Consider the following 26026-nt stretch of genomic DNA (forward strand, 5'->3'; position numbering starts at 1 on the left):
TTGAGTGTTATTCTTTTTCCCTTTGACATTACCTTTCACATATTTCATGTTTTATTCATAGGATGATTGTGGTTTTAAGTAAACAAAGCTGACATGATGAACATATTGATAAATAAGCACCATTTTTACTGGGGGTGGCAGTTTAGTTATCACCAGCACTGATGCTAATTCTTTGTATTTTGATTAATTATTATTTACACACCTGTTACCCAGCAACTAATACCTGCAGTGTTCTGCATTCTATGTAGCTGATTCAGATGAGATGCCTTCAGTAGTGCACAGCTGTAGATAGAACTTTTTTGATAATTTTCATTTAGGCTTACAAGAGAAAAGCATATATTGGTACAGAATCTTCATGAAAATAATGAAGGGAAAAAAAAAATCAAACACTTTTACAGTGGGAGCAACAGAGTTAAAATTAAAAGTGTGTTTCAGATGCAGATTCCATAAGTTCCATTCTGTCATTACCACCGATGAGGTAATGACAGAAAGCAGTTATTTAGCAACTAGATAATTGTTTTCAAACAGCTTCTTGGTCCTTTCTACCAATAATGAGCAATGAAAATAGTATGTGTCATTGATACTGTATCCACCTTAAAGATGAGACTGACATATTTACTGTATTTGAACTGTTCATGCAAGAACACATGTAGTTAAATATGCACATATACAGCACATTGTTATGCTATGTATAAATTACAATAAAACAACTGAAGCACAAATGAAAGTAAAGGTCAAGAAGAAATTTAAGAGTAAACTTATGTTCCAGAGGTGTGAGCAGGGCCATTTTGTTGAAATGTCTCTTGTGCCCCCTACTGGAATCAAGGAGAATAATGACATGTAAACTTTCCCAGTTAAGCATTTGTGATCATGAAAGTATCCCTGTGGAAATTAAATTAGTAAGAACATGAACATGGTGCAAATGATGTACTGTAGTACTCCCTGTGGAAAGAGACATATTTATTTTGTCTGTCAAGAAATCCCTCTAAGAACAAAATGTGACCTTATAAGGTATGGGGCATGCAGATTATTTGCATATCCAAAGTGTGGTACAAAAAAGCATACATTTCTCAGAGATGTTGAAAAACTGAATTTAAATGCCAATAGGATTTCCTCCAAACTGAATGAGAAAACAAAAAAAAAACACAAGTGGACCCAAAGCTCTTGACCCACACTGAAACATTCTTCAGAGTGGGAGCATATCCTTATGTGAAGTTAAAAACAATACATTAAGTACAGGTTACATCTTTAAAGGGCACTACCAAGCAAGTATAAAGCACTCCCATAAGGACTATTGACTTGGCGCACGCTGTGTGTCCAAATGAACCCTCTCACCGCTCGTAATATTCAGAAAACAGCCCCATAAGGCCTTTTCCCAAAATTTGCATATGATTCTGGCGCAGCAGAGTACATATCACAACACAATGGTATGTTTTCTTGAGTAATTTCAGAAATTTGAAACGTTCACTTGTTAGGCTACTATGATTACGCTGCAGCAAAACAAAGCAATCATCATAACATTAGGGGAAATATTATGGACATTTAAGAGTATGGATAACAAGGCACATGGCATTAATCAACTCGTTTAGGAATCAAGAGGGAAACTGACAACCTGGACATGTAGGTTAATTTAGTTTGGCCATTTATACATCTTCTCAACATATATCAAGTTAAAAAATCAAACTTTCTAACTATTTAGATAAGATAGAGAGAAGTTATGTGTTCGCGACATAAGACCAAATCTGTGAAGCACAACTGCCTATTCAAAATAAAATGCTTCGGTGCCAGTCACAGCTTTGTCAGTTACAATATTTTAATATTATGCCTTGTTTTTTTTTTTAGCCAGCTAGCTTTTTCATATCGCTAGGCAGCTACATAGATAGGGAGATGGCTAATTAGTTAGTTGTTTTATAGCTGTAACCAGGTAACTGACAATTACGCCAAAATTAATCTAGCTAACTGGTATTTAGTTAGGCTGCTACCAGATAACAGATAATCCGCTAAAATAGCCTGAGTATGTATCTGCGTAGCCTCTATCCGCAAGACGACAAACATGAAAAACTTGTGGAGTGTGAGTAATGCATTTGTATCTACTCATACTTATACTACGTGTAATGCAGACAGAAGACATTAACGTAACTTACGTTACTGCACAGACTGCAGTGCGCACTTCTTGCTACCCACAATCCATTGTCGTAACGAGCCAGGAAGGAAAGGGGCGGTAACCTCAACGCTAGATGCGTAGAATCACAGAAGTCCCATAATTTGGGACACAGCCGAAGAAGGTTGCTACAGATCTGTTGTTATTGTGTGTTTCAAAATACTGTCAGTTAGCTAGTCTAGTTAACTAAAACTGAATGAATTGTGCAGGAGTAGCTAGCGTTAGGTTAGCTAACTTAGCTAGTAGTGGGGGAAGTATGAAGCTTAGGTAGCGAAACTAAAGTTAAGAGTCACTATTTATGTGGCTAGCCAATGTTAGCGAGCTAAGTTAGCAATTAGCAGGTCAAGCCTGACACTTCCTCCTTTTTTACAGAGTAACGGTATTTAGCTAGCTACATTGTTGTTTTTATCGACAAAATGATGCGAATATGGCCAGCAAGCATAGTACTTTGCTTCTCATTGGCGCTGCCCTGTTACGCTGTATTGCCTTTGGTCATTAACACTTGGCCTTTCCAGGACGCTACGGCAACAGGTAGATACCTTAAGCTGCAGCACTGCAGCACATGTCATTGCTTGTAAAAGTGGTATATCTTTATAAATATTGCAGAAAAAATATAGCTAATGTAAGTGTTTATGATACAGTTTGCATGGGTCTGAATGACTGTCATTTACACCAGAAGCCATGCCACGAAATGCACAGTTATGCAGTTTAAATGCTCAAAAGTATTCATCAGGCTAGTAGACAGGTAGTTTTTTCATAGCTGCTGTATGAATCATTCATTTATGACAACCCCCTATCTAAACCGAACTGTTTTTCCTCACTCCATAAAGCCATTTGGAAGGTTTATGAAGAGTTGGTGGAATTAACATCGCAGCACCATTGGCATTGTTTATAGCACGTAGCCTTCTGTTCCTTGGGCTTTGCCATACTTAAGCGTCAGTATTGGGTCCTCTGCTGGTTTGATCCCCATGTACTATTTCCTTCTCCCTCCGAACCTCCGTATTTTCCATAATTCAGAGGATATTAACGCACAAGCTGTTGGAAATACTGCATCAGTAGGGATATTAGTCTTCCAAGACAGGCTGAGGGGATTATCTGCCAAATGGTTAGTTGGTGTGCCATATTTATTCTTGGAGTCACTGCAGGTGGTGTTCACCGTTTGGCACCTGCATGGGCATAAAGATCAAAGTCGCTTGTCTGTGAATATGTAAGCGTAGAGAGCAGGGCATTTAAAGCGTATTTTTCTCTCTTTTTAAAAGTCATGAGTAAAAGTAAACTAAAACTGAAACTTGGCAAAGAATTGCTGACTATGAAAATGCAAGCCCCACTGAAGCTAAAAATGAAAATATGATTTAGCCTGTCTAAGCTCACACAAAACCAATACAAGGATACAAGGTCACTGTAGGAAATATTACTGAAATGTTATGCAGTCTGCCTCAATTAGCGGAACGCCAGCTTTATTTTAACAGTGCAAATGATCATTTAGTCATGCATTATGAACCACAGCTCTGTGCTGCTATGTTGCATGGCACATCCCCACTCCCTATACCTCATCTCTTTCCTGTTGAAGCATGGAAGACACTCAGCTCTGGAGGCTCTGTGTTGGATGCTGTTGAGAAGGGCTGTGCACAGTGTGAAATAGACCAGTGTGATGGCAGCGTCGGCTATGGAGGAAGCCCAGATGAGACTGGCGAGACAACACTGGATGCCATGATAATGAATGGGTGAGCTGATTTGCATGACCTTGCCCCAAAGCTGACCCAGGCCGTTGATGCAAATGCTCATAATTAACAGTAATTGGCAACCCAGTCAAGGGTCGTTATGGCTATTTCTTCTACCATTTACTTAATGGGTTTTGACCTTTGGTGCAGTGACACAATGGAGGTGGGGGCCGTGGGAGACCTCAGACGAATCAAGAATGCCATTGGTGTGGCAAGGGCAGTGATGGAGCACACCAAGCACACCTTTCTGGTGGGGGAGTCAGGTAAGTCAGGTGGCGGCATATCTCCCAGATGGCGTATGCTAAGGTTTGTATACAACTGTCTGTCTAAGGGTTCATCAACCTAATGTAAAAACAGACTTTTTTCAGCTTCTGCTCATGAAATAGTTACTTAACTACTTAACTACAAAGCCGTCTGCGGTGGCTTTGATGTGTAGAATGTCACCTCTTCGGATGTTGCTGACACAAAGGAAAAAAAAAAAACAAGACTTGCTATTTACGGTATGTGGAAGCATAGGAAAGGTCAAGGACCACAGCAACAGTAACTATTCACCTTTGGGTAGCACCACATTGAAGCTGAACTACTGCTTTTTCCTGTGAGTATTTTGAGTACAAACTGAAAGAAATATCAGTGTAAGGTACTGTACAATCTGTCAGAAGACAACGGTAATGCGGATTTTATTAACAAGGCTACTGTGAGAAATATAGAAAGTGCTTTACAGATTTACAAGGACAAATTAAGATAAATAGTTCAGAGTACTACACCAAGAGCAGAAGCATCTAATACGGGCACTGACATAACTGTGAGCAGACTTTGAGATGTTGATCGAGTCCACGTTTGCATATTTTGAAACTTATTTGAACTGTTGGAAAAATCAAAATGTTCACTTGAATTAACCAAAGACTATGCATGGGTTGTAAAGTTGGTTTCACCAGGTACAACTGTTCAGAAGTCATTTGATCTCAAAGACAGAATGAAAAAGACTTGTTGCTTGCGAGACTAGTTTTACAGTCAGACATTATCAGCAATGGTACGATGATTATCGGAACTGCCATTATAATTTGGGAATTTTCAGCCAACCTGTGTGCAACCTCTCCTTTCAAACAACACACCTTACATTTATACACTGTTGTTGGATGTCACGTTTTCTCAGGGAGAGCCAAATTATGTTTTTTTTCCCCCTTTCTGTTTTAATAGCCTCAGTATTTGCAGAAAACATGGGATTCACTGCTGAAGACCTAACAACTGACAAGTCTTTCAGTATTTTCACAAAATGGCTGCAGGGGAACTGCCAGCCAAATTATCGTCAGGTGTGTACCTACTTGGAACCTTTTAGTGTACACGCTGGCATGCTTTTGTATTAAAATAGTAGTAAAATATTAACCAGATGTGAAGCACACTTCTAACATGTTAAGCATTTATACATGAACAGTGCACTTCAGAGAGGTTCTGTGCCTATTAAGGTATATATATTTTTAAAACCTACATTTTACCCACCGTGTTATCCAGTAAGCTGTCAGGAAAATGGAGTGATTTATTTGTAAATACCAATTATAGAAATCCCACTCCATCCTCAATGGCACACACTTAGTTGAAACCAGTTTTAATTAGTTTTTTGGATTTCACCATGTTTGTTTTACCTTCTTGTACACAAAGGATAGAAAAATGTTTACTGTAATATTCCAGTGTATTTAAGTCTTTAAAGTTTTACAAATGACTGGGTGAACTGCCCAGAAGTTCATTTGATTAATTTAAATGTTTCTTTCCATTTCTATGAGTGTACATTGAATTCTAGTGCCCTTGACTGAGTATTTCAACTCACTGTGTACTGGCTTCAGTCATTGATTCAGATGCATCACATTTGGTTTCAGATTATATATTATGGCATGTTGTGGAAGAATAGCAATCACTTTAGAAATGTGATGAGAGAATACAGCTGAAGGAGAGTCCACAAGTGTGGCTGATTACATTTTTTTTGGACCAGATGTTGTTGTGGAAATTCACTTGCTAACAATGGGAGAAAGCAGCAAAGTGTGGGAGGATATGGCTAAACCTTGAACATACCACGCAATAAAGGAGCATAGGAAAAGAAGATACCTAATATATACATAGTTTGCAAGCTATGCTAGCAGAAAATTAAACTAATGTACTGACTTTGATCAGATAACAAAACTTGGGAAGCCATGTTGGGGTGGGGCATGTAAAGCTGTGCCAAGTTTGTTTTATCATACACGTTGGCCTGATTAAATTCATGGTTCTAGGTTTTGCTAGGGAAATTTCACATGCCAGACTGAATTTCACATGCCAACTGAGGCATACACTCAGAACATCTACATCACCTGTACATAATCTTTTGTTCAGGAAAAATGACATTAGCAGTATATAATTAGCAGATGAAGGCTGATTAAATGCTTTTGTGGGGCTGTAATTTCTTGCAGTTTCCTCCAGGATAGCTACATTATCTGTGTGTCATTTCATTGTCTGGATCTGAATTTAAGAAATTTAGAAATAGGAAGGGAGTGTCATCACATCACTTCAAAATCACTGGCTTCAGCTGAAACTATAGCAGATTTTATTATTGCTTAAACAGTGCAGGCATTACAGGAAAGTTTATTTAATGCTGTAGTGTCAGACATAAATGTGGAAAATGTTCAATATACATAGAACTGTGGTCACTTGCGACAGTCCTTGCATCTTTGTGGGTCTGTAAATATATCTCATGTGACCATGGCACTTCTTATGCAGACTTGCTGTGTACGAGCTGCTGACTGGCCTGGCTTCATCAAAATGCCGCAATCATGTTTACTTTTGGGAGGATATTACCCTAATCTCCACCCTAAAAATATGCAGAATGCATTAAAGTTGGTATGAATAATTAATCATGACCAATATGAGAAGGACTACTCTTAATCCCAACATGCTGTTAAACTTGGCATGATGAAAGCCCAGTGGAAATGTGGCCTTAACATTCAAACCAATATGCCTGCAAATGCATATTGTCTGCCTGACAATATGCATTTCATTGTATATACACAGCAACGAAATATGTTGCAGCATAAAGGCAGTGTTTTAAGATGGATGATAAAACCTCATTGAAGGGTATTTTTTCACTTTACAGAATGTACATATTTGGAAACAAACCCATGCAGTTGGCATCTGTTTTTAAGATGAAATTCAAAACAAATGTCGTGGATTATTTACATCTAATTACAAGGATATTACACATGCTTGTTACAGCCACTGTTCCACTGGTTAGCATGGTCCCTATGCCAAGTAAAGTAACAACACACTTCTTCCTCCCACAATGAACAGAATGTTTCTCCTGACCCTTCCAAATCATGTGGACCCTACAAGCCTCATGCGTTGCCGCAGCAAAGATGGAGACACCAGCTCATTGACATCCATGCACATGACACTATTGGTATCATTAATTTTATATATTTGGTTTGGTTTCAGGCTCTGCCAGTCAGTATAAAGGCAGTGGCACATTTTTTAACAGACAACAGTCACTGTTTAGATACCTTTTTAAAGTCATCTTTGCATGACCATGATATGTAGTAATCAGCAGTAGGATATGCCATGCAGTCAGGTCTGAATGAAAAGTCCACAGTTAACTCATGCATAATGAGCGTGAAATGACTAAATGGATTATAACATTGTTTGCTGTTGTTTTAGGAATGGTTGTTATTGATCAGGCTGGGCGTGTGGCAGCAGGAACGTCAACTAATGGAGCAAGGCATAAGGTCCCAGGGTTTGTATTGAAGTGCTGGGTATCAATAAGTTAATGAAGTGAGCTCTGCCATGTTGTTTAGAAAGTGTGGTTTTGAATGTTAATTCAACCCCACAGGGTCACATTCATTTAAAGACCAAAAACTAAAATGTAAGGCAAAGGTGGGGGCAGGAGGTGTCTCAGTTTTGTCCCCTGTTAAGTGTTGAGGCGCAATAAATGGAAAATTTAGATCAGATTATGGTTTCAAATTTCAGAGCTTGTACAGACTCATATTTATTGGCAGAGTAGTTATCAAGCACTTTCAGAATCTTGGTCCTGTACATTTGTTTGTATTTTTGACTGCTATGGATGGATGTTCTCTAACTCAAAGGCCAAAGAAAACCCCTTTTTTCTTTCAAAATAGCATCAGTAGTCCTTGGTCCTGTAGGATAAGCATTCTTGTAGATTATTGTAGATGTTTCATTTTAACATTTCTGGGCTGAAGCACTAAAGTCCAGGAATATTGGTTTTCTGTCCCACTTGTGTACGGTATTTGAGCGTGTTTCTTTTCTGCGATATCGATTTCCTATATTCCACATTTTTTGCAACCGAATGGAAAGTGGACTTGTTGCTTGATTTATTAATTTATTTTCTGTTTCTCCTGTTTAATAGCCGTGTGGGGGATTCGCCCATTGCTGGAGCAGGAGCCTATGCTGACAGCACAGCAGGGGGTGCGGCAGCCACCGGGGATGGGGATGTTATGATGCGGTTCCTTCCCAGGTTTTCTCACACTCGTAACATTGATCTGATAAGAACGCTTTACATAGAGCTATGTGCTCAAGCAGCAGAACATTTTTTTTTTTTCTGGGAGCCAGAAGCCCACCAAAGAGTACATTTACAAGCTGTATTTCCTGTGTAAGCTTTAAGTAAATATAGAAATTTCCAACTTCCATCTTGTATTAAAATTGAAAGCATGGACCATGAGTGGGATGAGGGTGTAATCATTCTACCTTGTCACAGCAAATGAGGCGGTCATTAAATGACTGTGATTGGACAGTGTGTCAGTGCTCTACTGACCTTAAGAGAAGAGTATCAGCACGAGTTTTGCTGAGAGATTCCATATTATAAAGCCTAACCCAGAGGACTAATTGGTGATTTGGTTTCTTCATTGCTCTAATTGTAGTTACTTGGCTGTGGAGCTGATGAGAGGAGGAGTAGATCCGTCCGTGGCTTGTAAAACCGCCATCACAAGAATTAAGAGGCACTTTCCAGGGTTTTTTGGCGCTGTCATTTGTGCAAATACAACAGGCAGTTACGGTGAGTTGGGCCATTAAAGTGTTTTATGGACAGGTACACAGCACTGCAGTGTTACAGCATATCATCTTTTGGCAAGTGTACTATACACACTAATAAATGAATTTACAGTATTCGTGAGAATTAGAAAGGGGTTATTTTTCCATGAAATCTCATGTTGTTCTTTGTTATTTGAAGGAGCTGCTTGCAACAAAGTTCCTGGATTTTCTCAATTTCCGTACATGGTGTTTAACCCGAAATCCAATGTACCCATTCAAGAAACAGTGGACTGTATTTAAGGATAAGTGTGTTATTTTGGCAATAGTATTTTATATTGATGCTGTCAGGATCCTACACTAAATACAAAATGGCAGATTCAGAGAAGATCTAAAGCTTGCCTGTGATTTTAGTTGTTCAGTGGTAATGTAATGTAAATGAAAATGAGTTATGCTTTGTATATTTGTGTTAATGACTCATTTTTTTACTCAAATTGCTGATTGTGCTGATTATGGTTTAACTTACTGCAATGTAAATAAATTTTAAATTCAAAAATGATTTTATCTTTGCAACTTCCAGATGATATATAATTTCACCAAGACAAATGAAATCATTAAAATATGCATTTTAATCTTAACTTTATTCAGCACTGGCTAATTGTAAATATGGTTCTCTGTTAATGCCAAATTGACAATGTTTTGGAACACCACAACAAGGTACAATAAAACAAACATTTAAAACTGGAAAATGCAACTGAGCAATTATTACTGCTTATTTTGGGGCTATATGTTTGATGGTCATACAGACTGGCGTTAGCTTTTTACACATATCATCCATTCCCACAGCTGCAGGGAGGGTACAGACCCACCAGAAGTGCAGGACAGCCCTTCAGTTAGACACCATACATATAGAATATTACCTTGTACACATTTCAGCTGAATTAACATAGCTTTAAATATACATAGGTTAACATCTGCAAAGACATGATCAGTTTTGCAAACAGAACAGTGTGCAGTGTTAAAGTCTCCCGGATGGGTTGGATTTACACACTCAGACTCAGCACCCCGGGAGGATCTTTATTCCAGGGCCGTTCTCAGCCCACTGGAAAAACTCACACTGTTTATCCTTTCCAAGGGGACAAACGTAAAAGTTGCGTCCGTTGTTGGGTCCGAGTTTCAAGACCGTTCTCATGAGGCAGCGCTTCCCGTGGTTACAGAAGGGAAAGTGTAAATCAGCCCACTGCCAAGAGGACACACAGCGTGGTTTAAATATGTACACATGCATTTTTCATTCCTGTCATGCAAAGGTAAGTGTTCAGAGTGCAAACACTTGTCCAACCCAGTCTTACAGTGTGGTATGATACTGCATTCCATTCCAAGAGATGTAATACTTCAAATGTATTTTACAAATACTAAATAGAGTAGTTAAGATACATCTCCAAAAATGCAGTGCTTTTTTTAAGAACAGGGTAGAGACCCTTGGAGCCTGCCATGTTGATGAGTCCTTATAACATGAAAAATAAACAGTATTAAATAGTTAAAAAGTTTCTTTTTTATGCATTTGTTCTCAATGGCTGCTGCAGGGGGATTATCCTTATAATGCTGTCATTTATCTGTGTGGCAAATCTGCTGTATATGGATCTAGCTAAAGGTGTTGACAGAGTTTATGATCATGGGCAATTTGGGAATCCCAAAACAAATATTTCTGGTAAAAAGTATATTTTAATTGGTTTTTGAAATCTCATCCAACAAATACGATTTCAAAGAAACATAATAACCATAACCATATTAATTTTTGCCATTTTACCTTACCTCAAAAAATTCACACTGCCTTTCCCGAGGCAGAGAACAGACGTAGAACTGCCTGCCTGTGTTCTCCCCCTGCTTCCTGACCACACGGAGAGTACAGGGACGCTGGTGAGTGGCGCAGCAGGGGACGCTGGGAGGGGACGATGCACTTGTTCCTGTGCCATTTATCTGAAGGGTACTGGTAAACAGAAAAAAAAAATATATATATATAAATATATATATTTTTTTTTTTTCTGTATTTTTTTTTTTAATTCACAAAGCTTAGAATTTAAACTGGTAGCACATGCTGCAGTTTGTTCTTGCAGAGACCTGATGACTAACTGCTCATTTATTTACATTACTTTGGCCTTCTCCCTTTTTAATGAAATCCGGTAATTGAATTCCTCATACCCGTCTTTGACTGCCACACATGCTGCTTTTCTTGGGGTAGGGAACAAAGTCAGAGAAAGCATGCATGGTGCAGATTTGATGAGGAAAAACAACTCCATACAGCAGATCATAACGAGGCAGATAAGTTAGTGAACCATTACATTAGTGTGAAATAAACTGAAAGATTCTTTTCTTCAGCACGTTCAAAGCTTTCCCAGTGCATTTCGACATATCTACACTGCACAAACTTACTCATGAAATAGTGTATGCAGTTACCTTGTTAAGCCATGATGTCCACTCTGTGCTTTGTTCACAGAAAAAGAACCATGATCAATTCTCATTTTCTTTTGCGGCTGACTGTTGGAGGCCATAAATTCCCCACTGGAGATCTCCGAGCTTCTTCTCCGAGAGGCACTGAGGGCGTAATTGGGACTTGTTTTCCCTTGGCTGAGGTTATGTTTATTTAAATCTCTCTCTGAGGCGAGCAAATTCAAACGACTACTCCCAGAACTGAGTGGGGAACTTCTCACTGGGGAAGACTTTTTACTGAGATCTGTGAAAACCAGAGTGGAGGTTCCAAACACAGTTTTTCTGTTGACTTTCAGTTCCTCCTGTGGTTTGGAAAAGGCATTGCAGGGGTACTTGATCAAATCTCTGCTAAAGGTTGAAAACTCATCTTCTACCTGTTCCTTGGGGCCTGCAGAGTAGAAAGCAAGGCGAAGCAATACTTCAGCATTTCCAATCATGGCCATCACAAGCAGAACTTATAACAGAATGCAGGCCAAATTTCTCCCTAGCAGCAGTTATTAATGGAGTAACAGAATGTACATCAAAAAAGGCACTCTACACTAGCTTAGCACTTAACTTTGTATCTTACTGACCTCTTGTAATACTTTGCGCTAACTACTCTTATCATAGTGATGTACTCATTTAGAAGTTGCTCTGGGTAAAAGCGTCTGCTAAATGAAGTAATGTAATGTACATCAGACCTCCTCCTAGTATTGGTCAGAGATGGGGTAACAGATCTCACCTTACCAACAGATAGCCATGGGGTAACAGAATGGGGACTAGACCCCTCTCCCCCTAACAGCAGTCAGTAATGGGGTAGCAAGGCAGATCTTTCTAACAGCTATGAGTGATAGGCTAACAGAATTAAGGTCGTTGCAGCAGCAGAGCTTTCTATGACTCACATTCTGGGCGGGGTGTCAGACAGGCATCACATGAGCTGCTTCTGGGCTGGTTTATCAGAGTGCAGAGGTTACAGGTCCACTCCTCCTCCTCCTTCTTCGCTACCTCACCACCTGATCTCATGCCGCCTTTGGAGACCCATCCCACCAAGTTATTCCGGGTTGGAAGCTTGCTTTAAAAACAAACAAATGGTGGAGACAAAGGTAAATGTTGATTGCAACTGCTTTTATGTGAGTAAACTGCTAAAACCTGCCATATATAAATGCAATACTCAATATATTACAGGAGGGACACTGATAAAATACATTTGCAGTATTGATGATGTGGAAGTGTAGTCATTATCTGTAGCATAACTAAGGGAATCATTTCAGTTCTTTACCCAAGATGACATGACTATTTCAGGACATGAGGACAATTTCAGGACATGAATCCAAAACACAAATGCTAATACATTTATTTTGGTCATCATCGTTGCATTATTTGCTTTACGGACAGTATTTGATTTACATAAATGACTTCCCACCAATACTGCATAGTAAACAGATACTACAGAGAGAATTTTTCCTGGGATGAATTCAATTAAAATTCAAAAAACAGCCCTGTAATGCAATTCGGGATTTGCGACGAAGCCCCGTAAAGCCTCTCTCAACAAAAGCAGGAGGGAGCTAAGCTCGCGTCCTGCACGATAGGCATGCGAGCTCATTCCCGGTCATGATTCCTTAGTTCCAGCCTCCCCCAGTCGCACAGGGAGATGGCTTTAATCTGCAGACAATGCGCCTCCAGTTCAGCGCGGAATAAGCAAGACCAGTTTGTCCGATAATCCCCAAAGACAGTGTAAACATTGCATTATTTAAATGAATATAATGATGAAGGGGGGGAAAGGCGAGCCGCAAGCCTTACCTCACATTAACCTGGTGTGGGTCCCCGCTTTGACAGTGCTGGCAGAAGTATGTCATCCTTCCGTCCTGTCCAAGTCGACAGACGGTGATTTTCCCGTTACACTGACCGCAGTTCGGACGTTTGTACACTTTGTAATGTTTGTAAAGAGGAGATCCAGACTTACGACACTGAAGACAGGAAGTGAAGTCAAATTAGGTTGGCCATTGCACTGTGTAATTTACATTACAGTGCATGTATTGTAACGCACTACAACCTGTCTACTCAGTCAAAGTGATTTAAAATTATACTATGAATGTTTTCACTCAGTGGCTTCAATTCAAACTGAATCAATGCTCTGAGGAAACAGTGGGCCAGAACAATGTATTCTGTTCAACAGGTAAAAACTAATTTTCTATTCCACATTTTGTAGATCGAGAAATTTTAAAGAGCAATTTTTTTCAGAACTCTTTTTTTTTTTTTTTTAACAAACTTAACTAGCCACAGGATTTTAGTGACAAGCTAAAGGATAACAGACATGGAAATACATACAGAACCATGAAGGTGGAATTACTGCCAGGTCTCCTGTTCACTAAGACTGTGGAATTACATGTGCTGAATTAAAAAATACCTTGTAAAAAAGCAGCGTAAAGTCACGTGTCATCTTCACTAGGTGGTGGATCTGTTCATCTGTCAGCTGGTTGACCTGAGGTAACATATTTGAGCTGAGATTAAATCTGAGAGACAAACTCTGAAATGCTGATTGCTGTTTGCTTTTGATCCTTAGTAATAATTACTAATATGTATGCATACAAAACAATTCTACAGAGCAATATTTCCAACTACTAAAATTATTCAAAGACCTGTTTGTTTACTGCCGAACAGGCTATCAGTACAGAGGAAAAGGGTGTGGGTGTATTGAAATCAGTTCATGATTTTGCAAGTCTTTCACATTATTTGTAATAGTCTTAAAAAGTAAAGCTTTGAAAACATGGTCACTTGGTTGTTGTTATATTAAAATATTGTAGCAGTCACCTTAACAGCAGGGTTAAGTCCACTGTCCAACAAAGCTTCATTTTTAATGATGTTTCCCACTCCAGGCAGGACTGACTGATCTAGCAGAACATCGCACAGCATGCGACAGCTCTCCCTTTTCACCATGTCCTCAGCTCGAGAGAAACTGAATTTAGGAGAGCACACATCCAGGCTTTCCATAGACCACACTTTTTGGGCACAATCTTCTGTAAGTCTGAAAAAAGGAAGATTGGTAGAGAATTGTCATGACATTTTATACAGTATATGCATATGTACATATTCACACATGTAATGTACATATATGTATAAAACACATAAATATATCTGTTATATGTATATATGTGTGCGTGTGTGTTTGTGTGTTACTGTTATGGTACTGTAAATGATGGACCTGGGACAAGCAATAGCATTTGATCATATTAGCTGCAGCCCTCTGATTTCCCCAATGAGATGCCAGGCTGAAAAGTGAATTAGTCTGAACAGTCGTGCTGCGTTATGATACCGAGTGTGGAAAATTACAATCAGATCAGCAGCACATCACAACAACAGAAACAAAAGTCACCTTGTTCTCACTTCAAACTTTAAAAAGTAACAGATATCCCTTCTGCAAGACAAAGTGGTTTCTGTTTTAAATGTGTGTCACATTCTGCTTGGGTATAAACCAAAATTCCAGTCACCTGATTTCCACAGTTGCGTCAAAAAAGCAAATGGTATCATTAGTCAGCATGACTTCCAGTACAGGGGATGATCCCTTTCTGGACTCTCTGTCACTTGGGTTGATCCTCATGGAGCCATTCATTCCAAAGTGAACTCTGAAACACAGAGGGGGGGCGGCCACTGAGCTACATACTGTGATGAATACACATACTGTATTTTCCAGAGAGTTTATTTCAGTGTTCCAGTTAAGGCTTTGATTCAATCTAACCAAACTGTACCTTGCCCTTTATTAAGTAAGCAGAGTAAGAAAGACATGAGGTTGCATTAGCAGTAAGCACTTGCATAAATATGCCATATAAATAAGTTAACTTTCTACACCACTACATTGATGTGTTACCTCATACAAGAACTGATAAGACAATTCTGAGTGGCCATTCAGCGGTTAGCCAAGAGGAAATGTACAACTTGTGTTTCACATTACTCTTCTGATTCACATATTATACAGCTGCAGTCCCCATCTGCATGGCACAGCTACTCTAGAACTGAAATTAAAAGCTCTTAATTATTGAAATGTATAAAATATTTCTTCCATTTTATGATACATGTACAATGATCCAAGAAAGCCTGTCAAAATCAGGCAAAAGCTAACTATTGGTGTGAATTGAGACAGGCAGCCATTGCAATACATTTTGTAATTGGTACCTCAGAGCTCTTTGGCCAAAATACATGAAAAGCTCTTTTCCCAGTGTCTCCACACCACTGTACTGACACCCACTGAAGACCTGGAAGGAGTTTGTATGAGGCCCATTGTTCTGCAAAGAAAATAGTGTTCCCAGTCAGTCATATCATCAATTCATTTTTACTGGATGTCAGAAATTAAAGTGCCTCTGCCACACTTCACCTTTTTTCTTATCTCCTAAAATCATCTTCTACTGCTAAACTGACTGACTGAACACAGTTGTATGCAAAATTAAATATGCCAAGAGGCATTTGTCTCAAATCCCAATGTCGGTTGTCTGTGTTGTTTACCAACTTCTACCACTAGATGTCATCATTTTTAGGTCACATCATTTTTCCAACATTTGGGAGTGACAGAAAATTGAGCAGTTCCTGTTCGTAGCGAACGCTGAGTAATTAATTTTTACTACCATATTTGCTTACAAAACGCATGGCATAATACTGTTAGTTAATGTTAACTCGTTCCGTAATAACAAACGAGTGGCATATTGCAATTGCTTTATATAGCCAACTCAGCCAATGCGTTCTCACTAGCCAACTAGCATTACGATTAGTGGTTAGACTAACTTAGCTAAGAGTATTTTATGCCACCACATAATTAACCAGCTATACCTACCTAAATAAAAGTGACACTATATCTGCTTCACTCTAGGACAACCACACTTGAAAAGTGTATATCTTTTTTGCTAGCTAGTTAGCTTGTCTACAGCTTTTAAGTGCATCTGAGCTGGAAAAAAAAGTGACCTAGCTAACTTTATCTCTTGTAGCTGCTCGTGGCGTTCTTGACATTAGCCGATGTGAAATAGTTGCCATCACTCAAGTCAGTTTTCGCCTAACTTACTGGTGTGACGGCTGTTGCGCCTCCATGGATATCTATGACTTTTTGTCCTCTCTTTACCCTTGATTGTATCTTTTCTCCGTTCAGAGTACAGCCTGGTCCTTCAACCATTGCCGATCCAGAAACAGACACAGCAACAGAACAGAATTTACTAGGAAATACTATCCAGCCTGTTACCCGCCTTTACATTTCAAACCACCCCCTTCCTACGGCAATGACGTACAACCGACAGGAACCGGAAGGTGGAGTTCCAGAAATGAATATGCATATTCAGAAAACGTAGGCGTCGACTCACCGAGTGCACCGACTTGCCCGTGTTCCATTTACTATCACTGAAAAAGTGATAGTTCGTTTTACAAACCTGTTCAAATTACATATGTACTTCCATCCCAGTTTTATGTATAATACATTCAACAATGAGAAACAATGTGTGCTTTGCCTTGACACAACTTAGCTGCGTTTGGACGAGTTGTTACACTTCTCAGTATCAACCTTTACACTCTGCAAACGTGATTAGAATAGCCTCACTACCACGCAATGGAGGAAAAAAAATAGGGCACCGTAAAGCAGTCGGAGCAAAAGCATATTATTCAGCATTATTATAAGCATTATGCAGCATATTTGTTGGAGGTCAATGAAATCAACACAAAACAGAGTAGCCTGCAAAAAAAAAAAAAAAAAATCGACGTTTCCTGCACATGCACACACTTGCAGAAATAGATGTTCCATTAAAACTACAGATTTCAATGTGAGTCCAAAAAAAAAAAAAAAAAAAACAACAGCAACAAAGAAATAAAGGTGACACAAAACTGTCTGGGACACATCAAACTGGACCAACTATTCCCAAGCAAACCGACCCAATCTTTAGTAAATTATTTTCTGTAACAGCCTGCAATTTGAACACAACAAACACATCTGCGACATTAGAGGAAGGAAGGACAGCATTGGTTTGTTGTAACATATACTGTATATAGCCATTACATAGATGTCCTCCAGAGGTCTAGCAAAGCTGAATCACAAGTATCCCTTCTTGTGAAAAGCCACAGCCTATTCTCTACAGATGGCAAAATGAGAACATTCAGGGCCAAGTAAAAAAAATGCTTTGGAATAGTTCAGTTGTTCAATCATTTAGCCTAAGGGTGGCAGCATTGGACAATTGTTTGAAAGCGTTTGGTTACTTTCAGGATATAAATGCATCTTTCCTGTTCATATTTTCTTTTAGATAAAGAGACCAAATGAAATTGTATGCTTTCGTTTGTTGAGTCACTGACCTCAGCATATCAGTTCCTTTGATTTACATATACATGTTGCATTGTGAAGTTTTTACTTGCTTGAGACAACAAAAGGTCCGATTTAAGGATTGTATCATTCCAGATGGAATGCTAAGTAACGTATACTAAATGTATGCAAGTAAATCTCAACATACCCAATTACACAAATCTTTGAAATACACTACCGCATATATTATTGCACATGAGAGAGATAAAAGGTCAGGGGAGATAAGGTGTAGCCTGAAGAGGTAGGTCTTCAGTCAGTGACGAACAATGGCCAGTGTTTCAGCTGTTCTGACCACCACAAAGGGGCAAGGCAGACAGTGGGCTTGACTGGGATGCAAGGTTATGAGAGGGGGCGCAACCTGGCAAAACTGAGCACAGTGTCTTGGCTAGTGTGTAGGGCCAGGCAATCCATGAAAAATTTGAAGCCTCATTGCTCTGTAGGCTAATACCAGAATTTTGAAGTCCATTCTCCTGAGTCTGGGTTGCCTCATTCTTCTGACTCAAGGGTTTCCAAAATGTCTGTTGTGAAAAGGTTTTGAGCCTTAGCCTGAAATTCCAATAAACATGTAACAGGTCATTTAAGGCCATACCCTACAAGCACACAGGATCCATGCTTGGCTGAAGGGCAGTGCAGAATACATTTACAAAGACATTTATTTCACTTACGTGGACTGACAGATGCAGTAAATGTAATCCTGACGTTTTCTGTAATAAAATTCATTATTTGTGAACAAGATGCCTTTGCTCTTTGGTTGGATTATTATGATTAAAGTATAGCATTTTTTTTTCTAAACAGAAACTAAAATCATGTGTGTGTGTGTGTGTGTGTGTGTGTGTGTGTGTGTGTGTGTGTGTGTGTGTGTGTGTGTGAAAGATTCCGTGTTGGTAAAACCGTTGTAAGGTTATTCTCCTAGAGAAGGCTCGCGTTTCAGAAGTCATTCTTTCCGCAGAAGTACATTTAAAGGAGGAGGAGGAGGAATTGCGAACAAACATTCTCGCCTCTTTGGACTCCCTGGAGTCTCAGCTGGATGAGTAACATTCTTTCTTAAGTTTCATTATCAGTCGACACGTGGAAAAAGTTACCATATAAAAGTATTCTATTTGCATTACCTTGCTTTGCGTTCACCGTCGGATACTCTTGTGCGTTTTGTTCTTGTACTGAAGTTTTGAACCACGCTCGAGTCGTGCCACTGTGATTTACACTAATTAAACAGGCAAAAAAAGCACCATATAGGATTAGATCTGGATCTCTGAGACTGTTTGATATGCCATTTCGAGGATTTTGCTTTTTTCTGTTCTGTGCAGTATTTGTTTACAAAGACAACGCTGTTGAACTATTGAATGATTATTCCGGTTATGGCCACGCTGGAAATATCAAGGTACGTGTTTTCCGTTTGTCTGGGTGAGTTAAGTGAGGTGATTGATCCATTTTTCATACTACAGCATATGTGACATTTTGCTACATTCGATAATAGTATGCACATCTTTCATTTTGTAAATTTTAATGAAGAATATAGGTTTGTAAAAAGTGTCGTTAGAAAGGGCAGTATGGTGGTTTATTATTATTATTGCTATTGTTGTTGATGATGTTGCTAGTAGAGTAAGAAGTAGTAGCAGTATTAGTAGTAGTCGTTATAACAGCATTATCACCAGCAAGAGTATTTGAGATATACTACTTTACTAGTGCGTCTGCGTCCACAGTCCTAAATAAAATTCATTTACGTATTGCCTACACACAAGGTTTGACACAAGATGTGTTTCGTCATCCTAGTTACAGTTTAGATTTGGATGTTCATCATCTGTATGCCGATCTCTGTTTTATTTTTTTTAAAATTCTTTTATTGATATAATAAAACATGTTACCACTATGTTGCCATGTGTTTTATATTGTTGTGGGTACAAGAAAATTCTCTTTTTTGGTATACATGTGCATTATTGTAGTGCTGTATTATGGTACAAGGTACAGCAACAAGTAGGGCATTCATTCAGAGTTGCTTTGTTACTGTAATGACATGACGTTTTACAGTGGACTCACTGAGTGATTTTGCTCAGTGCACCAATAGTCTTACATTTGAACAGTATACACGTAAATCATACAATACATTGAATTTTCAACAGTAACTACCCGAGCCAGTTGACATGGTGTTTCCAATTTGTGTGTGTGTGTGTGTGTGTGTGTGTGTGTGTGTGTATGTATGTATGTATGTACCCCCATGATTGCCAGGATGACCATGTACACCTTTATTAAAATATGTTGGGGAGATGTTTATTGCAGATAGTTACAATAAAGATGCAAGGAGCTTTACATTTGCTAGTGTGACTGCCAATAGGGTGACAGCCCTCCTTGATAAGCAGATTCACTGCCACCATCTCTTGTGTAATGTTTGTAATGCTTAATCAAGAACACACTTAAACTCACAAAAGGTAGTACATTAAGATGTTTCTTTCATTGCATTTTTCGTGTAAGGTTAAGATGGTAAGGCAATACGAAAGCCGATTTTATTCATGGTGTGTCAGTGCTGTAGAGCAAATTCTTCAAGGTATTTGTCAAAAATACACTCTAAATTGAATTGAATTGAATCCCACACACCTACATTTCTCTGGATTACAAATGTCCATTATCAGATGATTTTTATCTATGGAAAAGTCTGTAAAATGACCTTGTGTAAAACCTGGACCAGGAGGGCCATAGTCCCACAGGGTTTCTTGCATTGTCACATGAAACAATGTCTTAATTACCATTTACAGTGATTACACTGAGGCTGAGCTGTCTTTCAAGTAGTACTGAATCGTCCTGGACCAGAATTGGAAATATATAGCTAGTGTATTTGTTTATTCTCCAGATAACCAGTGTATTTCCATCCATATTTCATATCAATAATTTCATATCTGTTTTTTTGTTTGTTTTGTGCTCAACTTAAGCACTTGCACCCAGTACTGCCAATTTAGTGCTTAGTTCAGATTCTTCACTACTTTCTTTGTATGTAGGGCTAACATCACATCTACTGCCTGTTCAGATCAGTTTGGGAACATACCAATGAGTTAAGATGGGTAAATACATGTTTCCACTGTACCATGTCTGTTCATTGCAGTGTGATTTGTTGCAAAGGGAAGTGTTGTTAATCAGATTTTCAGTCTTGTTTGTTTAGTAGCCATTTTAACACATTTCTTTAGGAAGCAAGAGATTTATATATATAGATAGATATATAGCCATACCACTGAAGTGGAAAACAAGATATCTGTGTTGAGGGGAGAGAAGAGTGTTCTTGCCAAGTCTTTGAGAGATATGAATGAAACAGCTGCAAAATAGCTTTTGTTCACGTTGATCCTTGTACATGTATGAGTAGATATATATACAGTACAGCAACAAATCAATAGCAAAATAATTCATTTAGTAGAAATTAATTTCAAATCATGTGGTCAAAATATGTGCAGCACCATTATAAGATAGATAGAAAAATCACAGAATAACATACCACAAACATAAAAGGTAAGCCCAGGGTCTATCATTGATTGAAACCTCCGGATACTGGCTGCTTTGCCTGCAAGGCTTTTTGAAGTTCTCATTTTCTGTGTAACAAAAAATAAAACAACTAAGTTGGATAGCTAAAGTGCTTCCCTGTGAGTTACTAGCATGCAGAAAACTTCTATCCAATGAGATTATGGATGTGCATGTTGTTAACAACTGTGTTCTCTGGGTAATCATGGACACAATCCAAACTTGCTCCTATGCACCTTTCTTGATCAGCTTGAGAGTATCTAATCTTTGTTGCTCTTTGTATTGCTGTAGTTTTCCTGCCTGCCTGATCCTGTGTGGGTGTGTGTGTGTGTGCGCGTGTGTGCGTGTGTGTGTGTGTGTGTGTGTGTGTGTGTGTGTCTTTGTCAGGAACATGTGGCTTCAGAGACTGAGGAGCAGCTGCGTTCAGTGTCCAGTGTGGATGAACTGATGAAAATGATATACCCAAAGTACTGGACCATGCTGAGATGTCGATCAAAGCGAGGCCTTCAATTCACCACCAGGGATCATGTCTCCTCTGAGACAAGTACAGAGCAGCCTCTGACATTTGCTGCAGCTTTCTTTAACATTGAAATTTTAAAAAGTGAGTTTTCATATGTGCAGTGTAAATGAGTGCTAAAACTCCACCAACATCAAATGCATCAAATGCATACAAAAAGTAGAAGATCCTTTTGCTGTCAGTTGTCAATGCACATTAGAATTAGATTATATTTTTTCAGCCAGATCATTGGAATAAATGCATAATTCTGACATGGGTAAAGGAAAAAAAATCTCAGACCCATGAGAAGGGCATGCTAGCTTTTTTCCTGAGATGAAGCCTGAAGTAATTATGCATGTCATCCTTATTTGTGGCAGTTGTGCAAAATAAAATGGAAAAACAGACCAAAGCAGTAGGTTTCCACTTACTGGCACAAATCCGTAGTCTGCGAATCCTTAGTGCAGGAATTGCTTTCACTGCTGCTCTTTTAATGCGTCTTGTTTTCCTGTTTAATCTCTTGTTGCGCATTCAACAGGTATTGATGCAGAGTGGAGGAAGACCCTGTGCATACCTCGCCAAGTGTGTGTGGAAGTGGGGAGAGAGTTTGGGGCCGCTACAAATGTCTTCTATAAACCCCCTTGCGTGTCTGTCTACAGATGTGGAGGCTGTTGCAACAGAGAGGAACTTCAGTGCAAGAATATTAGCACTTCCTACATCAGCAAAACAGTGAGTTACCGCCAGGCAGATCAGGTCACGCACTCAGTCCACTGCTCCACTGGAGCCCTTTCTATGCCTGGAAGTTGAATATTTTGTATTTACAGAAAAAAATCTGATCAAGCTGTATCTAGCAGAAGTAATGTATGGTCCGTTTTGTAAAAATATTCCTTTAACCAATTTGGCCTTTAACAGAAGTCATGAAGACATCACTGTTGTCCTTAAAGAAACTTTGTGTTGCCATGGTGTAGCCATGTCCTTCTTAGTGGTGAACATTATGCCTATGTGACAGAATATATTGACAATGAGTCACCTGCTTCCAAAGATCACTGTAATGATAATAATTATTTTCAAAATAAATGTCTGCCTTCAGGAAAACAGCCTGGCTGACTGATTGTATTGTGCTGATTGATTAAAAACAGTTAAATTATTATTTTTATATGACACCCCTTTAAATTATTTTTATATTATACCACTTTAAATGTGAATGCCAACATTTTATACTTGATAAGAGCGAGCTCAAATGGCCTTTTTTGACCTCATCACAATGTTTTACCTCTCATGGTTTGAGAGCTAATGGGAAATGTAGTACGAAATGCCACATTACGTTGTTGCATTGCTAATGAGCTGAACCTGTTGTGTTTACTGTAGTTGATTAAACCTCACATGTCTCCTGTTTAAATGTTGCCAAAGGAAGCTGTGTAGGGAAGAGGGGAGCCTCTTTAGTAGTGATGTCAGGTCCTGAGTCAGTAAATGATCATCCCATAACCCCACAGTCCGTACCAGGAAAAGAGGAGTTATTTTAATATCGATAGCAGACACAGGGAATACATGCCAAGTCTTTGTGATTTTAAAGCTCTGATGGTCTGCCAGAGCATGCAAGCAATGTAACTGGACCAATGGAGCCTGAACCCTAGCAGTGACTCACTGTTTAAATGTTGGCTTTTACTATTCCGCACTCACTGGCAGGTTGACTAACTTGCTTTCTGACTCACTGAGGGAGTCTATAATGGGAGATACTCATTAGAAGGTAAAAAGGCAAGCAAATTACTCTCAGTTCTTGACCAGCACCTGTTCAGTCCTTCTTAGAAGTAAGTGTGATTTGTAAAGTTGAAATTCTTCATTTTGAGGGTTATTAAAACAAAAGGACATATTGAGTTAATCGAGTTAAGACAATTGGTAGTTTGGTAGAAATGACAGAAATGGGTTTTTTTTGGGGCATGATATGTGTTTGTGTGTTTCATTTCTTTAAATTTCTTTATTGATTTCCCCTCTCATATAGCTTTTTGAGATTACTGTTCCAGTTACAAAGGGAACAAAGCCAGTCACAATCAACTTTGCCAACCATACTTCGTGTCGCTGTCTATCTAAAGAGCATGTACACAGACAGATGCACTCAATAATAAGGAGGTCCCTACCACAGTAAGTATAATACTGTGCCACAGTTGATGTTTGTACTGACTTTTATTATGTTTTCCCAAGATACAATTCACTAAAAATGTTCAATGATAATTTTCCTGGATGTCACATTCTTTTCTGGTACAATGATGGAGGAATACCTTGTGTACTTAAGAGTGAAAGTTTAATTAACAATGTAGTAACTTAGACTAAAATTTCTAATAATGTGCACTATGGTAGCTATCAGCATTTATAGAGTTACCAAATGAGAGGCAGCCCATATGTATTAATACAGACACACATATTTGATAAAAATCCACACTGTGTCCTTACTTGAGATATGAGAAATGAAATGACTTTCTGAATGGCATCTACCTGCCTACAGTGTCTTTAAAATCATTTATTTAGTTCAATTGGTCCCGGAACGTCCATTCAGCATTTCTGCTTGGCTATGCAGCAACAAAGTATTTATCCCTTGGTCAAAGTTAAGGACACACGTTGCTTGAACTTCAGTGGTTTGTCCTGATGTATAAACAGCAAATGAATATTCCTGTAATGTGTTGCAATGAGTCTGTTGAAAATGTTAATATATCTTGTAGTTGTAATGTGGAAAACAAAACATGCCCGGAGAATCACATTTGGAACAGCCATGTGTGCAGATGTGAGATACAGCACAGCACTCTCCCATCACAGCATTCAATACTGCGTAAGTGGCACTTTTCTTTCCAACTTTTAAGAAAAATAGATTTTTTTTAAAAGAAAAATGTTTTTTGTCTCCCTTTCAGGAAGATGCAGATGCCTCGGTACTCTGGCTGCAGTAAAGTAATGTCATCAGCAAAAAAACAGTGTCACCCATCCTTCTACTAGTTCAGAAATATGAAGCTGGAAATACCTAGATGTGTGTGATATTTTAAAGGCATCTTGTTTTTACTCCCTCCCAGAGTCTTTTTTCACTGATGCCTGTGGACCATATCAGGAGTTGGATGATGACACGTGTCAGTGTGTGTGTAGGAGACGAGTGGGGGCTTTCAGCTGCGGACCTAACAGAGAGCTGGACGAACGTTCCTGCCAGTGTGTCTGCAAACTGCCTCCTGCATCCTGTGGACCTAACAAAACTTTCAACAAGGACACATGCCAGTGTGTCTGTGAAAAGGTTTGCCCTAAGCATCTACCCCTGAACCATACTACATGTTCCTGTGAATGTGCAGAGTCACCAAACAAATGCTTCTTGCGAGGGAGAAGGTTTCAGCATGCAACATGCAGGTAAACAATGACATAAAAGTTAGCTTTATCTTGGTCTAACTGACAAGTGTTCTCACTGGCCAGGAAGACCAGAGAGATGAACTTTCTGATTAAAGCCTTAGAAGAAATTAAATTACCAATGGAAACAGCAAACATATACATTAAAATCTGAAAATTGGAAAATTAAAGGTGATGTTTTTATTAACAGTTGCTACCATCCACCTTGTGAAGTTCAGAAGAAAACTTGTGAAGGAGGATTCTACTTTAGTGAGGAGGTATGCCGTTGCATACCAACATACTGGAGAGGACTAGATTTAATACATGGATGAAACATGACTGTTATTTCAGTTTCACTACCTTGAGAATTTCATTATCAATTTTAAAAAACAACAATTAATACTAAGCAGCTCAATGGACACAGAATATGGTTTTTATTTTGTGAATTGTAAATAAAGAATTTATCTGAAAGTCATGTAAAAATATCACATAAAGTCACATAAAGTTTTGTTTTAATATAAAAAATGTATGATCATGTAATGTATTGTTTCTAAATATTTCTTGGGCATTCTTTGTGTAAATAATTTAAATCTTAAAAAATGTCATGTAATGAATGTTTGTTTCATTTGCATTTCCTTTATAAATATAAATAAAATTGTATTTTCTATTGTAATTTATTGGACAATAAATTGTAAGTTCATGGTCAAAATAGGTATCCCCTGTCATACTTAAAATCTAAAATATGCCAGTTGAAGTTTCAAAAGGTATAGTATAATACTTTGAGATAAAACTGAAAACACCAGACCTGTTTACATGGTTCACAAAAAATATAATTACCCAAAAAAGACGAAGCAAAACCTAGACCCAGCCACAGCAAAACGTCAGCTAAATATCCAAATGTAGCAGCCACACACCTGTATTGAAGTACAGCCGGTTAAACAGGTGTTGTTTGCTTGCCAGTGGCTGCCTTCCTTCTCATACATTCCACACACACACACACACACACACACACA

General features: G+C 38.7%; 3 protein-coding genes across 3 annotated transcripts; 2 read left to right on the forward strand and 1 right to left on the reverse strand.

Annotated features, from left to right (window-relative positions):
- Window positions 1-2255: 2255 nt before the first annotated feature.
- On the forward strand, window positions 2256-9281 carry aga (aspartylglucosaminidase). The gene is made up of 9 exons (XM_036551334.1): window positions 2256-2692; window positions 3732-3885; window positions 4033-4145; window positions 5080-5192; window positions 7195-7303; window positions 7558-7633; window positions 8264-8371; window positions 8775-8908; window positions 9083-9281. The coding sequence occupies exons 1-9, from the start codon at window positions 2578-2580 to the stop codon at window positions 9181-9183; spliced, it is 1023 nt and encodes a 340-aa protein (XP_036407227.1). The 5' UTR covers window positions 2256-2577; the 3' UTR covers window positions 9184-9281.
- Window positions 9282-9937: 656 nt separating this feature from the next.
- On the reverse strand, window positions 9938-16501 carry neil3 (nei-like DNA glycosylase 3). The gene is made up of 10 exons (XM_036551957.1): window positions 16394-16501; window positions 15517-15626; window positions 14835-14969; window positions 14158-14371; window positions 13754-13828; window positions 13147-13313; window positions 12249-12418; window positions 11335-11755; window positions 10693-10867; window positions 9938-10120 (listed from the first exon to the last, which is right to left on the reverse strand). Exons 1-10 carry the CDS (start codon window positions 16499-16501, stop codon window positions 9938-9940), a joined length of 1758 nt encoding a protein of 585 aa, XP_036407850.1.
- Window positions 16502-16604: 103 nt separating this feature from the next.
- On the forward strand, window positions 16605-25345 carry LOC118793618 (vascular endothelial growth factor C-like). The gene is made up of 8 exons (XM_036551845.1): window positions 16605-16632; window positions 18973-19046; window positions 21554-21767; window positions 22198-22388; window positions 23659-23798; window positions 24374-24480; window positions 24716-25037; window positions 25225-25345. The coding sequence occupies exons 1-8, from the start codon at window positions 16605-16607 to the stop codon at window positions 25343-25345; spliced, it is 1197 nt and encodes a 398-aa protein (XP_036407738.1).
- Window positions 25346-26026: the final 681 nt, after the last annotated feature.

Source organism: Megalops cyprinoides, chromosome 18 (assembly GCF_013368585.1).
Source record: "Megalops cyprinoides isolate fMegCyp1 chromosome 18, fMegCyp1.pri, whole genome shotgun sequence".
In the NCBI taxonomy this organism is placed as follows: Eukaryota; Metazoa; Chordata; class Actinopteri; order Elopiformes; family Megalopidae; genus Megalops; species Megalops cyprinoides.